Source organism: Nelusetta ayraudi, unplaced genomic scaffold (assembly GCF_046127955.1).
Source record: "Nelusetta ayraudi isolate G7.1 ecotype Tasmania unplaced genomic scaffold, CSIRO-AGI_Nayr_v1 ptg000092l, whole genome shotgun sequence".
NCBI classification, from domain to species: domain Eukaryota; kingdom Metazoa; phylum Chordata; class Actinopteri; order Tetraodontiformes; family Monacanthidae; genus Nelusetta; species Nelusetta ayraudi.
In genome coordinates, this window is record NW_027466142.1 from 276707 (window position 1) to 292512 (window position 15806).

Sequence of the window (15806 nt, forward strand, 5' to 3'; positions counted from 1 at the left end):
CTGGACAGTTTGAAGAAGTTCCTTTAGCCTTCCCATCGTCCTTCTGCCCCCTAGTGTCTTTATTCTGAAATGCAATTTTACAAAAGTGCAAATTAAAAGTTTAAAGCTTTTTAGTCACCTATAGAAGAAAAAAAAATGCTGTTTTGTTAGTGTTATTATTGAGACTAGCGCCAGAGATTCTGATACAAAGCATCAATTGTTACATTAGCAACAAACATAATACCAACGTTCACTTAGGATTAAGAACGTTCTTCTTCTTCTTCTTCTTCTTCTTCTTCTTCTTCTTCTTCTTATTATTATTATTATTATTATTATTATTATTATTATTATTATTATTATTATTATTATTATTATCAGTAGTAGTAGTAGTAGTAGTAGTAGTAGTAGTAGTAGTAGTAGTAGTAGTAGTAGTATTCTCCACCAGAGGGAGACAAGACAATATGTCGTACTTGTGTAAATTGACGGTCAAAGATTGACAGCTGCGGCGCGCCAATGGCTTGCTGATGCATGTGACTTGTTTTATCCAATGCGATCATTGGGAGGGAAATTGGTCAGGAAATGTCTTCGCCGGGTGTGGTCTACGAAAGGCAGACAGATTTTTAATTAATATATTTCGACTGGCTCCAGAGAGACATCATTGTTGTTTAATGTAAGCCTGGTTGATTCAAAAAACCAAAAAACTATATCGTTAATGAACTTGTACTAGATAAGGTTTTCTTTCAGTGTGTTGCCTGTATTTGTAGACACGTTACTGTAAGGTATTTGCTGCCCCTCCACCCCTTCCCTCAGCAGGCCCATGATTAGCTGGCTTTTCACGATGGCACAATTGAAAAAATTAATTCCTTATTATTTATTTAGCTCGGTAGCATAGATGTGCCCTGACGTCATCTTCTTGTTGTTTTACCGTGAAAGACGTTTTCTCTGCGACAGGCGGTGGAAAAATGCCTTGCAAGGTCTTGCTGTCACATAATGTTAGCTAGCTCATTCGCCACGAGGTCGCCACGCGCCCTGTCGGTTGACGTTCAAAACTCCAGTATTTAACTTGTTGTTGCATTTCCACACAACTACAACACTAAAACTGTTGTCGGATATATTTTAATGGTGCGAAGGAAAATTCTACCAACCCGAGAGCGATAAGCAACGACTGCGAACAACTGTTATAGCATAGAATCAGGTCAATTGAAAGTATTGATTGGAAAAATATTATCGGTGCGTATCATTATGTACACTACCAGTCTAAAGTTTGGACACACTAATGCAATGTCATGTCTTTATCTTTGGTACTTTCTACATTATAGAAAGACGCATCAAAAATATGAGCAAGATATATGTAATTATGCAGCAAAGAAAAACAATGTAAATAACTCGTTTTATGAAAGGTGGCCGTTTCTATTTCTACTCCGAGGGGGATGCATTCATAACATTGCACGTTGTTTAGTTTATTGCTAATAACTTTAAACTTAAAACGTAAACCAACCTAAATATCTGAATACATTCATTTACAATTTACTCAAGTTTCAGCCCTGTTTATTTTTTCTCAGATGGATCCAAACATACCACGTAAACATAGTTTTATGACCGGCGTTCCATTTTTGGGACGTGGACGAGCCCTACAACCCCAGGAGCTGGCTCTTGGGCGCAGTAGGGTGCTTCCTGCAACAGAAGCGCCAAGAGTGGGACTAGCCAGAGGTTTCTTACCTTCTGACAACACCCCACCAGGACGCGGCGTGACCCTGCCAGTTTCGCAGACTGTGTTTGGAAGAGCCAGAGGGCTGTTGTCCCAGCTAGATGTTGGAGAAGTGGCTGGTCGTGCCAGAGGGCTTCTCCTCCCATCACTGGAACCGCAGGTAGGGTTGGCCAGAGGTACACTGCTGACCAGCCTGGAGCCACCGCCTGGACGGACACCTGGAAGTGGAGCGACAGCCCAAAAGCCAACAGAGACCCCGTCAACGAAAGAGGTTTGGCTCGTAGGTTGCGTTGAAGGATATGTTTGACGTACATCGAGGTTCGCTTGAGCTCTTGTGTGTTTACAGGTCGATCTGCCTGATAATGATGGTACGCTGGTCAGCATGATGAGAGGAATTGGCGTTGACCCCTCCATGGCAACATGGGGAAGAGGAAATATCCCATTAGGTTTGTATTAAACATGTTTCATCCGCCCCAAAACTGAGAATTTATTTGTGTAATATTTTGTTGTGCAGTTTATAGTAAGGTGAATTTTGCCTTTCAGAGACTGTAACACAGACACTGTAAAGTTGGTATCCTCATAGAACCCTTTCTGTTGCTTTATCATCATTATAATTTTTTGACCTAACTTTAAGTTAACTTTGCCTGCAGGTAGAGGACCCGCTGTCGATGCAGGCACTGTGACGATCCAAGCAGCCCCAGTTGGCGTCACCAGCAACCTAGAGAGCTTTGGCAAGCCTGAAGAGGTGATGGGCAGAGGCAGCAGGTAGGCGTGGCATGGGGGTGGGGGGTTGTGAATGGAAATACAAGCAGAAATTCCTCACGTGCCTTTGCATTGAGACAATTATTGATGTTTGATTGCACTGCTACTATTACACTTATATAGGCTCAAGTTAACGAGCAGCACATTCACATTGTAGTGGAATATAGGATGGCTGTAGACTGGTGCGTGCAATGTCAACTTTCACCAATGACAGTTTTGCCAGTGGACATCAATAGTAAATAGAAACACTGCGACCTTGACCTTTTGCAGCTTCGGCGCACGAGGTTTGTCCTTGCAGACGATGGCGGGGCTCGGAAGAGCAGCGCCTCCTCAGCTCGGGCCGGGAAGAGGGCGCGCAGTGCTCTGTTCTCTTCCTCAGAGCCCAGTTAAGTCCTCCCCTGTTGTTGCTGTGGAGCAACAGACTGCCCTCTCCGTGACTTCTTCGGGTAGGTTGAAAAACAGCAATTGATTGATTTTTAGCAACGTGCTTGAGCATGAAAGATGTGAAGGGACGATGCTTTCAGCCACAGCTCCAAAGCCGCTGGAACTTCCTGCTTCCGAACCAGAGGACACTGCTGTGAAGACAGAGGTCGTGCGGTAAGTGGAATTCACTATCAACCGTTTTGGTGTATCATCCAGTGCGTTGCAGTGCAGTCAAACCCACATACTGATGGTAATGGTGCAGAACACAAAACACATTTCCTCTGGAGTGTGCATGTCATGTGTTCTGTAGCTGTGCTGACAGCAGGTCATTTCATAAAGACTCAGTTGTGTGAAGCCTCTTCACTGTGGTTCGCCTGCGTGCTGATGGAGGCGTCGCAGAACATTTAGTCACTCACAGCCAGTGGTTCTTTTTGATGAGCAGATATTGTTGATTTTTTTTTTTTTTCACAGACATCATCACAGCATATGTTTGTGCAATGATGCTGTATTTATGTGCTTGTCCATTAACCTTGTTGACAGTGAGTCCCTTAACAAGACAGGAACCAAAGGATGTCCCATAGAAATTGCTTCAAACCATGTGCCCATTTGCTGCCAGAACAAAGCCGTGTATCAGTATCATGTTACTTTCAGGTGAGTATCAGGAATAAAGCGAGACGTCTTCCTTTTGAAGCCTGTTAATTTGTCTCAGTATTGTAAAATACGACTAAAGCCTAAACTGAGCTTCCACTGCGCAGTGAAGGCTGATTAAACACTAAGTTACAAAGAACACATTCTTGATAGCATAAAATTATCACACAATGCCTCATCCTAGTCCTTTCTTTTTTTCAGTCCAAATGTCGAATCAATGGGGATGCGTTTCGGTATGATGAAAGAGCACCGCCCAACCACAGGTGAAGTTGTTGCCTTTGATGGCTCCATACTGTACCTGCCTATGAAGCTGGACGACGTACGTATCTGAAAAAATTTAATCCATTTGAGAAATTGAATGTGTATTTTAAATGTTTGAGCAGAAATGTATTGCATTAGATTTTTTTGCAAACCAGGTTTTGCATGAAATTTGGATTGCCTGCAGGTGGCTCTTAAGAGTGTGAGACTGACTGATCAAGAGGAAATCCAAATCCAAATCCGGATGACAAAGATTCTGCCTCCGAGCTCAGACCTTTGCCTCCCCTTCTACAACGTAGTGGTCAGGAGGTAAAAACCTTTTGTCTTTTGGATTCAAGCTCAACAGCCTCGCACTACAGTTATTTGGAGAGAAAGGGAAACCATGGCAAATGTAGCTCACCTTGGCCCGCCTTCAGCCTTGCTCAGGCTGATACCATGTAGGAGCTTCAACACATTTTTAGAAGTATAATCATGTGGCATTAATTCAAAGGGCTGGAGAAAAACATTGGCTAAGTGAACATCATTTACATAATATAGCCCATTAAAATTTCTAATGGACAGCAGTAACCTCCTCTATGTGTTAGAGATACACAGGTATTCTTAAACGTCGTAGAAAACACTGCTGCTTTTAACCAAATTACTTTAGTCATTTGTTTGGAGTGGTATGACTCTTTTATTTTTTCCAAAGGGTTATGAAAATGCTCGGGCTGAAGCTGGTCGGTCGGAACCATTACAATCCAGAAAGCGCCGTCATTCTTGGAAAGCACAGGTAGGTAACGAGCAGCATTATCAAAAGGGCCACGCCAGTGAGTATCCTGGCAACTGTGCTTAAAGTGTTCACTTGTTTTGTGCATGTGTGTTTTTTTATAGGCTTCAGGTCTGGCCAGGCTATGCCACTTGCATCAAGCACACAGACGGAGGCCTGTATTTTTGTGTGGACGTGTCACACAAAGTCTTGAGGAATGACTCAGTGCTGGATGTCATGTAAGCTGACGCAGCGCTGCAAAGGGGGAAAAAGGAAGCACGGAAGTCCCAGCTAGAGAGGAACACGTGCTAGATTTTCTCATTGATTTGTGTTTCTGCTGATGCACTCGTCTAAGCACCAGCAACAAGCTGTCAATGACCTAAGCATTAAGATCAACAGCCTGTTTCTCTCTTCTTCTTCTTCTTCTTCTTTTTTTTTTAATTTTCCCGTTTCGCATTGTTGCTTGTCCATGCTTATTCAAACGCGTAACGTGACAGTGGCACTGTGAACCAGCGAGACGTTGACGCCTCAAGAGTCCATGTTGCTGGTATATCTGTGCTCTGGATGAGTCCTCAACCACTATCCGTTGGGGTTTAGGGTGAATCAAAGGGCAGCCTCGGCAGTGCAAACAGTCCATCTATAGTGCTCATGAATAGTTGATGAACCAAAGTATGGCGTTCTTTTCCTATATGTAAGAAGAACTGACCCCTGTCGTGTGTTTTGTTTTTGTGTTTTTCCCCAAGGAACGTGCTTTTCCAAGAAAGCAAGCAAAACTTCCACGATGAATGTGCCAAAGAGCTTGTCGGCAGCATTGTCATCACCCGCTATAACAACCGGACTTACCGCATAGACGATATTGAATGGGACAAGTCCCCCAACGACACCTTCCCTTTGATGGACGGCACCAAAACCACCTTTGTGGATTATTACCAGTAATGCCACGTCCATGAACTTTTCATGGCAAATGCACTTTCAGATTTAGTCCATGCCATTCTTCAGTAAAAAAAAAAAGTTCATCTATTTTTTTTATTTTTTTTGTCATAAATAGCAAGAACTATGGGATCACAATTAAAGAGATGAACCAGCCACTGCTCGTTCATCGACCCAAGGAGCGTTCCAAGCCTGGAGGCAAGGTAAACCTTTGCCCCACCATAATCAGTTTTTTTGCAGTAATAATTAAATCTAATGATCCACAGTCAGCACTGGTTCCCCTAATAAACCCCAGTTTTTATGTAGAACTGAAACTTCATTCTTTTGTGTCTGACTGCCATCTTGTGGCCACATAATGCTTTGCAAATGGGCCACACAAATGGAAAATGTGCAAACACGAAAAGCTGTTGCACATTATTCAATGTAAAGTACCCTTTACCACTCATACATGCATTAGGAATCACTGCATCATAAACATAAAAAGATAAAATGACAGCATATGAAGCTTGACTAAACTCAACAACAACATTTCTTTCAGCAAATCATCACTGGAGAGATCCTCATCGTGCCAGAGCTTTCCTTCCTGACGGGGATCCCTGAAAAAATGAAGAGCAACATGAAGTTAATGAAGGTACCGTTGATTTGTTATTACAGAGGCTCATCAGCGGCATCAGTGGGTCATAATGAGGTGGTAACAAAGTTCAATGCACTCAGACTCTGACTTGGACATCGTATCCACCTTATTGAAGCAGCGGCTCTGCGCTGCAGTTACATTCTTTGTGGTGCAGTTTGAAGTCTTTAGTTCAAAGGAATATGATCACTTTAAAAGGTGACTGCAGTGCTGCGCCCCAGCTGACCCGTTCCTCAGTGCATTTGTTTCATTGTTTTCTGCATTTTGTTTTCAGGATCTGACGATGCACATTAATGCCAGCAGTGAGCAGCACACCCAGTCAATTGGGAAACTTTTGAAGAATATCAGCACCAAACCAGAATGTGTGAAGGAGTTTGGTCGTTGGGGATTGAAGATCAGCTCGGAGATCTTACTGGTCAGGCGCTCTTCCTCCCGTTTCCTGCCACTAAACAACATAAACTGAAGGGAGCCCAACACCTCCCATCCACTTTCCTAGTGCAGTCTCAATAATCTTTCCTCCCTTTGCAGATGAAAGGTAGAACTCTGCCCATGGAAAACATCTGCATGAAGTCGTCATCCTTTTCTTCCGGTACTGATGGCCGCTGGTCCAATAAGGTTGTCCGGGACGCCTCCATCAGTTCTGTGAGTGCTGCACTTTTATACTAGAAAACCTTATGACATGTTTACATTGACTATGGCTGTCGTTTAAAAAATATACATGGCAATTGCTCTCCATTGACAAAGACTGAGCTTAATGAGTTGTTTAGCAACGAGGTACTAAGCTCCAGCTGTCTCATGCAGGAATGTTTGGTTTCTTAAAATCTGTATTTTTTGGATAAAGATTCAAATGTTTTATTATTATTATTATTATTATTATTATTTTCAGTGTAATTTATTATTCCACACAGGCTTTGGATTGCAGCTGGTCATAATGACTCAATAATACAATTTATACTTAGAGAAAACTACCTCAGGTGTTTACTTTAATAAGATTAATATTTGTTGGAGTGATTTTTAAAAGAATGACAGCTCTACATGAAAATGTATGATTGAATGTGAGCAGTTTCCAGCAACATTTTTGTGGGAGGTGGGTAATACTGTTGTATTTATACATTCCATGTCCTTCCAAGGTCCCTCTGAACAACTGGGCCATCTTCTATGCTCAACGCTGTGCAGCAGAGGCTGAAGAGTTGTCCAATGTCTTCATCAAACTGTCAGGGCCCATGGGTGTGAAGGTGGGGCGGCCCCGACTTGTGCCGATGAAGAACGATTACACCGACACCTACGTCAAGAGCATCCATGCTCAGGTCACCAGTGAGGTATGTCAAACTAAAACTACAGCAGTGATTTTTACAGGATGAAATTGTTTGAAAACCTGGCCACTTACTGGATACGTACTTTTTGTTTATTCAGTCAGAGTTTTGAGGGAAATTCAAAATGTATGTTGAATCCCTCATCCAATCGTGTTGCATCAAGCTTGCCTCCACGAGTTTCTAGATCAGTGTCAAACGTGTACACTGTATCCAGAATGAAGTCATGTTAAATGATTTGCTGTTTTGCAAAGTAAAAGAAAATTGACGCTGAAGCACATCCTGCAAACGCATGTTTTTTCATCTTCCCGAGTGCAGCCTGATTTGCAGCTGGTGGTGTGCATTGTTACTGGCAACAGAGACGATCTCTATGGTGCCATCAAAAAGCTCTGCTGCGTGCAGAATCCCATCCCGTCCCAGGTGTGTAGCGCTCATCATGTGTTGTCCACTCTCTAGTTTCTCCCACTTATTTTTTTAATTTCTATGAATTTCTGGCCTTGCTGTGTCTTGTCAGGTGGTCAACGTGCGGACAATTTCCCAACCACAAAAGTTGAAAAGTGTCGCGCAAATGATACTCCTGCAGATAAACGGCAAGCTGGGAGGAGAGCTGTGGACCGTCAACGTGCCTCTGGTGTGTAGGACAGGAAATAGCTCTAACCTTTCAACCAGTCAGTTCCAGAACTCTTGTTTAATTCCAACGTCTGCATTATTAAGGATGTTGCATCTTTGATCTTGTTATATAGAATGCTAGAATCAGAGCAAGAAAGGAAAGTATGTTGTGGGTGTCGTGATGATGATGAAACATCATCTGCAGTTAATTGGAAATGAATCTGTCCCACTAGAAACTCTTGATGGTCGTTGGAGTTGATGTGCATCATGACGCAACCAAGAGGAACCGCTCGGTCATGGGCTTTGTTGCCAGTATGAACAGGTAAAGGTGTTGAATAGCCTGGTACACCAACACAACATGGATGATTGAAGTGATTGAAATGCTCTAAACGGCTCTCGTGGCAATAAATCAGATTGCTTGCCCCCACTGATAATAAAAGTATGACAAAAAAGACCTCACTTCTGATGAAACTGTTGCTGCGTCGTCTTGCATGCTGATCTCTATAGAGTTGCTTTATTTGTTGTTTACAGTTCACACTTTGCTGAGGCCTTTACAGCCAATCAGTGTTGAGGGCTTGGTGAGTCAACTTCAGTATAAGTGTTTTCACAATTGTTTTTGTCCCCCCTAGTGCATTGACCCGCTGGTACTCCAGAGTGACCTTCCAGGGACCTGGTCAGGAGGTCATTGATGGTTTCAGGGAGTGCTTTGTGGAAGCACTGCGGCAGTACTACGAGGCAACTATGAATGTCTTTTGAATTGTGTCCCCATGTCCAGTTGGTAATAAACCCTCAGCTGAGGGCCTTGGAAATTGTCTTTGCCCTTTGTAAATCTTTAAACGCTCTCTCTGAAAAACCCAGTGAAGTTTATCATCAGAGCAAATATTTCACTCCACTGAGCCTACGGAGGCGTAAAAACCTCATGACCAGGCTGCTGTTTTATCCCCTCCACTATCTGTTTTGTCCTTGGTGCAGGTGAACCACAGTTTCCCTGAGAAGATTGTGGTCTATCGAGACGGTGTGTCTGAGGGTCAGGTGGCCATGGTGGAGCAGTTCGAGATACCACAGCTGATCAAGTGTTTTCAGAACATTGGCAACTACGAGCCAAAGATGGTCTTCATTTTGGTCCAGAAGCGCATCAACACCACACTGTACACCCGGGTGTCCAACACCTTCAGCACGCCACCACCTGGAACCATACTGGATCACACCCTCACGAAAAGAGACTGGTCAGTCTAAGCCCCGCCCACCTGTTGATATCAAGTCATGGCAACAGTAAATTTAGATGGCCAGACTGAACATGCTTGTAATGCTCTATTGTTTTGTTTTTCCTCCAGGGTAGATTTTTATCTGCTGGCACACAGCATTCGTCATGGCTGCGGAGTTCCCACGCACTACATTTGTTTGTACAACACTGTAAACCTTCCAGTTGACCACTTGCAAAGGTAAATGATGAAAATGTTCTTACACTTGAACACATTTGTAACAACAAAAAAAAGTCTTTGTCTTCCGTCCAGAAATGGCACCAAGGATGATAAACAGCAGATACACAAGAAATCAGTCGTTTGTCGCAATGTACTTTGACTTTTTCTCCACGGGCAAATTATTTTCCACATACCAGGGAGGTATTTCAGGTCTAGAGTCTAATCCCCACATCTGAGTCTACTGACCATGAGCAGGGTAAACTTTGATTCGAGAACAGCTGATTTGAACTAGTCTACTAATCAACTGAGTTTGTTCACCATAAGTCAAGTGCATGCACCACAACAGCGCAATGCCCACATTGATGAAATACCAATAATTCCAGGGACGAGTTTAAAGTTTTATTTAATTAGACATATACTTAAATGAAAACAATTGGAATCGTACTGAAGACAAAACAGTTTTTATTTTTGGCACAGCGCCACACATGAAAATAGCTTTAGGAAACTGCTTACAATGAAACATGAGAACATAATCCAAACTTGCAATACCTACTCTGCAGAAAAGACTCAGGATTGATCAAGATCAAGAGTTAGATATATTATCAAATGGACTGCACTTAAATAGCGCGGTCCAGCACCTTCACGGTACCCCTAAGCACTTTACAATGGCCTGTCATTCACCCACTCACACTCACACTTGTACAACTAGTGGTGCTGTACAGTACAATGGATTGGATGATACTTTGTACATTAACTGAGGGTCGTGTGGAGCAACATAAAGCACTTTTTATGGATAACTTGTGAATTATTCTCCTAACCCTGTATTGCTCAGTCCTGGCAAGACATTGTCAAATCACTGCTGTTTTTGTCCCTTCGTAGGCTGACATTCAAGATGTGCCACTTGTACTGGAACTTCCCAGGCACAGTCCGAGTTCCGGCGCCCTGCAAGTATGCCCACAAACTGGCCTACCTGGCCGGCCAGTATCTGCGTGCTCAGCCTGCCCTCCAGCTAGCAGACAAGCTGTTTTTCCTTTAATGAAGCAACTGTAAACTGTAAAAAGACTGTTTGTTGTTCTTTGTTCATTTTTGTTATGTTGTGAGTGGATTTTTTCTTTTGTTCAATGTGTGGCTTACTTTATTTTGAAGTAAGTATGTAATAAAAGGTTCAAAGTTCAGGAGTGAATCAGCAGTTTCATTCATTTACTACAAACTTCAGGCTGCCAGCACAATACCAAGAGCTTCACTTACTGCAGGCATTCCAGAATCATAGATTTGAATGGATTTATTTAATAATTGTGTGCGCATTTCATGTCTTTTGCAGCTTTACTGCTGCAAATGTATCCAAGCAGTAAGTTTAGAAGACGACGAAAGGACCACATTAGTGGCCCGCAGGCCTGTTTGAAAAATTGCACAACTTATTGAACTGTGTCAAAAATTCTATTTCATCCAGCCTTGTTAAGTTATTGTTGATAATTAATGAGAACCCATTAACTTGATAAAGTGTGAAGACACTTATCAAGACTTACTCATTAATAATAATATAACTCATGAGTTTTTCAGGAGAGTCTAGCAAACTGGTAGCCCTTCATATGATCTCTGGACCCATGAAGTAGCACTTAGTGCCAAGAGAGTTGGTGACCCCTGGACAAAGTGTTTTTACCTAATCAAAACGTAGGCTGCTTTTGATACATGACCTCAACTGAAAAAACTGGCAGTTTTGGAGTTTCCCTCAAACGAGGAAAATTTCTTATACATGTACAACTGTAGTTATGGTTAGAGGTAGCATTGAGCTACAGTACATTACAACGCATAATAAAAATGAACATTTTTCGTCCTTTTCATCCCAACTGTTCATAAGCAGGTGAGGCCCTCGAGAGTGTGGATCTGCTCAAGGTTTCTTCTCACAGGGGAGTTTTCCTGGCCACTGTTGTACCTTGCTTATCTGGGGGCCCAATAGGATTTCCTCTGATTGTGCAAAGGTGGTTCTGGTTTAATTTTGATTTAGCGCTTTACAAATAAAAGTTGATTGATTAATTGAAAATGGAGTCAGTTCTGTTTTCCACCAAATTCTTTGAACTAACTGAACTTGGCAAATGGGCAGTGGACAATATCAACATCCCCAATAGGACTCAAACAAAGGGCTACGGTATCTTCAGTGAGGATATCGAATAAATAAAAAAAATAAAAACACTTTACCCTAAACTACTTGGCGAGGTGGCGCGTGAGTCCCCACGCCTCCATGTCCTTCACAGCAAAGGTTTCTCGGACCAGCCGATGCTTCCTCTTGGACACTTTCCTAACTGCGTTGGAACTCAAAGTCTTGTGGAAGCATCCGAACCATGCCTTCATTGAGCAGACAGACAGTACATGGCACTGTGTGCTCTGCCTTTGCTGCGGCGCATCAGAACGAGCATCAGTTGGAAGACTTCGGTTCAGAAGGTCTGGTCAACGTCTGACGATGTCAATCATGGCGAATCTCGTCTGAAAAACAACTTCAAATGAAATGTTTGAGGGGAGAGAAAAGAAAAAAAAAGTTGTTGTTTTTTTGTTTTGTTTTTTTCACTGAAGGTCCCACTTCGCGTCAGGCATAAATGGATGTGAGCGCAAAATGAGTTAATCACCGCCTCACCGTCTCCACGTGTGTTGGGCCGCCATAAGGTGGAAGGGGAAGGAAGCAGGTGAGCCGAATCTCTTGTGTCCTTTTCCACCCCTTGTAACTGCCGAACCTGCAGCGGCAGTGGACTTACGATGGCCTAAATAGAGGGAGGAGGAGCAGAAAGGCGAACCGTGTTGTGCCGTGATCGAAGGGTAAGAGACCCGTCGAGTCTGTCAGACCTCATTTTTAAACCGACAGTTTGGCGTCTTTTTTTTTTTTTTTTTACATGCACAGAGGTCGTGACGTAGTGTGATTCTTGAAAAGCTGCCCCCTTATGATCTGTTGCGGTTTCAAGATTTTTTTGTGTGTGTTTTTTTTTTTTTTTTTTCTTTTAAAGGAGGGGGATGAGGGTTTATGCGTTAAAGCGTTTACTCAAATGGCTTTTTAACACGACGTTCAGGGCTATTTGTGTGGCTGCCCAGAGGACGAGGAGGCGGTTTGCTCATTTCGCAATTTTGATTGCATACTTACTCATCCACTAGTGAACTTATAACGTTGAGGTTATACATATTCGGCTGTGTGGAAGACACGGTTGGACTTGAAGGGTTGGACCTGCTCCAAGGTTGTTTGTTTGTTTGTTTGTTTTTTACCACTTTTTGTTGCTTTTTAATTTAATTCTAAAGGTAAATCGGTATCATATTCAAACTGTAGTTTGAACTATCAGAATCACACTTTGATTTAAAAAAAAAAAAAAAAAAAAAGGAAGAAGAAAAGGGAAGATGTGTCTTTTTTTCTTTTTTTTTTCCCTTTGGTCTGATGGTGCAGAGCTACAGTGTTTCAGGTGGCCAGTGTGCTTTGCATGTTGCCACCACCGCCCTCCTCCTCCTTCCCAGTCACACAGACTAACAATGCAAATATCTGTGCTGTTTGAAACCCATTGTGTGGTTCACTGTCGCTCCAGAACAAGCAGAGAAAAGCAGTTGTGGACAATGTGCAGAAGGTACCTCTTCTTCTTCTTCTTCACAGTGTAATATTTGATCGATTGAAAGTCTATTTCTGTCCTTGCCTCGTGCGTGATCAGAAGATGCTGCTGCTGCTGCTTCTTATGATGATCTCTTTACAAAAAAAAACACTGACACTGTTCCTCCATTCCTCAGTGCTGTTCATCTCTGAAGTTCAACGTGCCAACTGCCACCATGGATCCACATGGAAGCGAACACCACAACACTTTGCCGCAGCCGGATTCAACCTCTCCCACCTCCTTACCGAGTCCGCCTCGGTATTTGGCCCCGGAAACTAACAACAACCCGCACCTCTCACACTCATCTCCACCTGTCATCCGGACGGCTCAGACGTACCTGACGGTTTTGAGCTTCACCCCCTGCCAAGCTTCGGCCGCTGGCGGAGTTCAGAGCCCGCGTCCACCCTCGGACCGCTCCCGCCAGCCCCTCCCAGCCTCGGGTCAGAGCCTCGGCTGGAGAAGGTCCGCGCTCTTCCCTTCACCCCCCCTCGCACAAAGTGGCTCGTCGCCGTCCACCTCGAACCCTTACCCTGCCCTGGCCACGCCCCCCTCCTTCCAAGTCTCTGTCATCATTCCGTCGCCCGACCTCCACCTGTCGCCGCCGCCGCCGCCGCCCCGCTGGCCCGAGGACGTCTGCCCGGACCTGGAGTGCTCCATCTGCTTCAGCCAGTTCAACAACGTCTTCCGCTGCCCCAAGATGCTCCAGTGTCGTCACACCTTCTGCCTGGAGTGCCTGGCGCGCATCAACGTCAAGTCGGCCGAGCCTGACGCCATCCAGTGCCCGCTGTGCCGCGGCCTCACGCCCTTGCCCACCCTCGGCCTGCCCAAGCTGGCCACGAACCCGGCCGTGCTGGCCTACCTGCCCGCCACCATGCAGAAGGTCTACAGCGTCCGCTTCCAGCGCAACAAGGGGAAGCTGCAGGTCAAGAGGTCAGGAGAACAAACATGGGTGCCCTCGTGTTCACATTTAAATCAACTAATTTCCACATGGTGTTCTTTTCAGGAATCACTGATCATGTTTATGTGCATTTTATTGTTGTGGTTTTTCCTCTTTACCCAAAAATTATACAAAACTTTGTTTGAGGGGTGTGTGTGCGCGCCTTACTTTAAAATGTAAACTTCTGAAATGCCCATGGCTTCTCCTTAGGCCAGCTCATGGTCATCGGCGATGGGGTCAGAGGTCATCTCTCAGGTCAGTGGACCGCTCCCTGGACGTGGGGCTTCCCAGCCCGCCTCTGCAGAGCGGTCGCAGGGAGGCGGGCGGCGTGACGGGCGCTCTGTTCAGAATGACGGGCCGGCCGGCGTGCCGGGCCATCCTCCTGACGTGTCTGGTCCTGATGATGGTGCTGCTGACGGGCATCATCGTCTTCCTCTTCAGCTTCATGCCCGACCGTCGTGAGTGACGCGTCGTAGCGCTGATGATGTTGTTGTTTTTTTTATTGTTTGTTTTATTTTTCCATCCAGCATTTATTTGTGTGGCGGAAAAATCCAAACTCCTGCGAGCGGACTGAGATTCCACAGTTGAGCGAGCGTTATGCAAGCACATCTGTTTGGCTGCGTCCTTCACGAGGTGGAACTGGATCCAGATGTGCGTCGATGTTCAGAGACGCTGACGTAGAGAGGTGATGTAGCGCCAGAGTGAAAAAAATTTCCACCAAAGCTGAGCAAAACTTTCCCTCTGCTGTCGGCACGGCCAGGGCCAGGCACATCATCGGTTTCTACATTAGTCATTTAAAAAAGCTGAAACTGTGACACCCTGCACTGTCGTTTGCATCATGGCACTCGCATGGCAAAAGTTTGCACTGATGAGCATTTCATTTCTTGCGCTGTTGTCCTCAGCGTGAAGGCAGCAGTTCAGCCCAGGAACGATGAACATTTTCATCCTTGCATGTGAGATTCTTTTTACTTAAAAAAAAACAAAAACAAATATGGTCTAATAGTCAGCAGGTGGCGCCCTATACCAGCAGCAATAGCACGCAATTTTTATAGAAAGGTGCCTTGAACATAATTAGGAGTTTATGTGTTTGTGAAAGCAACGCGATGACTCTGTCCATTGTGCACAAGTGAGCCCCAAATTGCTGCTGGAGGGACAAATACTGGTTATTTCTTAAAACCTGGAGGAAACCTTTTAATATTCCTGTCAATATTATGTCCTTTTGCTGCCTATTTATGTGCTCTGTATTGTTTTACTGTGACATCTAAATATTTTACTAAATATGCATATTTATAAAACTGTTTTAACACGTTAACATTGTTTTCTTGTATTAACCCTTAATAAATTCTTGTTTAAAATCTTGCTTTTCCTGTATTTTTTTTTCTTTTTGGTTTGAAGTCATTTTTTTCTGAGTTTGTCTTATTTTTGAAAGGACGAAAAAACCTAGTTCAGTTCGCTCAAAGTTATTTACTTACGTCCACCCAAATGCCATTTCGGCCGATACAACGTACTTGAATTCATTTGAAAAATACTGATTGATACACGTTAGCTGATTAATCATATTTCTGGTGAACAAAGCTGGATTTCCCGTCAGATGCTTCCTCTTGCTCACTGGCAGGTTATTTAGGGTGTAAGCTTTTTTAACAATTGCTCAGTGGAAGACTTATCTGTAATTAAGCAGTAATAAAGGTTTCCATGCTCAAACATGCCTCTGCAGCAAAGAGGTTGAGTTTTGGTATGTTGAACCAGCACATTGGTATTCTGCCAGCATGCCAGTGCAAACATGAGGCCGCGGCTACTGCAGCATCCCACCGCATCGCAAACATTTAAG

At 43.9% G+C, this 15806-nt stretch overlaps 2 protein-coding genes across 3 annotated transcripts; both read left to right on the top strand.

Annotated features, from left to right (window-relative positions):
- Positions 1-865: 865 nt before the first annotated feature.
- On the top strand, positions 866-10529 carry piwil2 (piwi-like RNA-mediated gene silencing 2). Its single transcript, XM_076047181.1, has 24 exons — positions 866-1174; positions 1542-1958; positions 2034-2133; positions 2338-2452; positions 2720-2895; positions 2974-3046; positions 3413-3523; positions 3722-3839; positions 3966-4087; positions 4467-4547; positions 4649-4762; positions 5267-5455; positions 5572-5656; positions 5992-6084; positions 6359-6499; positions 6613-6726; positions 7215-7403; positions 7713-7814; positions 7909-8025; positions 8237-8325; positions 8633-8738; positions 8976-9229; positions 9338-9445; positions 10304-10529. The coding sequence occupies exons 2-24, from the start codon at positions 1542-1544 to the stop codon at positions 10458-10460; spliced, it is 3171 nt and encodes a 1056-aa protein (XP_075903296.1). The 5' UTR covers positions 866-1174; the 3' UTR covers positions 10461-10529.
- A 1459-nt stretch (positions 10530-11988) lies between these two features.
- LOC142902190 (uncharacterized) lies at positions 11989-15423 on the top strand. 2 transcript variants are annotated; one of them, XM_076047058.1, is made up of 3 exons: positions 11989-12232; positions 13178-13971; positions 14189-15423. In XM_076047058.1, the coding sequence occupies exons 2-3, from the start codon at positions 13217-13219 to the stop codon at positions 14442-14444; spliced, it is 1011 nt and encodes a 336-aa protein (XP_075903173.1). In that variant the 5' UTR covers positions 11989-12232; positions 13178-13216; the 3' UTR covers positions 14445-15423. The 2 variants fall into 2 exon arrangements, with proteins under 2 accessions (XP_075903173.1, XP_075903174.1); XM_076047059.1 differs by lacking the exon at positions 11989-12232 and adding an exon at positions 12898-13020.
- The last annotated feature ends 383 nt before the right edge of the window (positions 15424-15806 follow it).

Excerpts from the sequence above, each read along its gene's own strand:
- LOC142902190 (XM_076047058.1), top strand. The coding sequence starts at position 13,217 with ATGGATCCACATGGAAGCGAACACCACAACACTTTGCCGCAGCCGGAT. Across the intron at positions 13,972-14,188 it reads GGGAAGCTGCAGGTCAAGAG|GCCAGCTCATGGTCATCGGC; the intron begins GTCAGGAGAACA and ends GCTTCTCCTTAG.
- piwil2 (XM_076047181.1), top strand. The coding sequence starts at position 1,542 with ATGGATCCAAACATACCACGTAAACATAGTTTTATGACCGGCGTTCCA. Across the intron at positions 6,085-6,358 it reads GCAACATGAAGTTAATGAAG|GATCTGACGATGCACATTAA; the intron begins GTACCGTTGATT and ends TTTTGTTTTCAG. Across the intron at positions 8,026-8,236 it reads GGACCGTCAACGTGCCTCTG|AAACTCTTGATGGTCGTTGG; the intron begins GTGTGTAGGACA and ends CTGTCCCACTAG.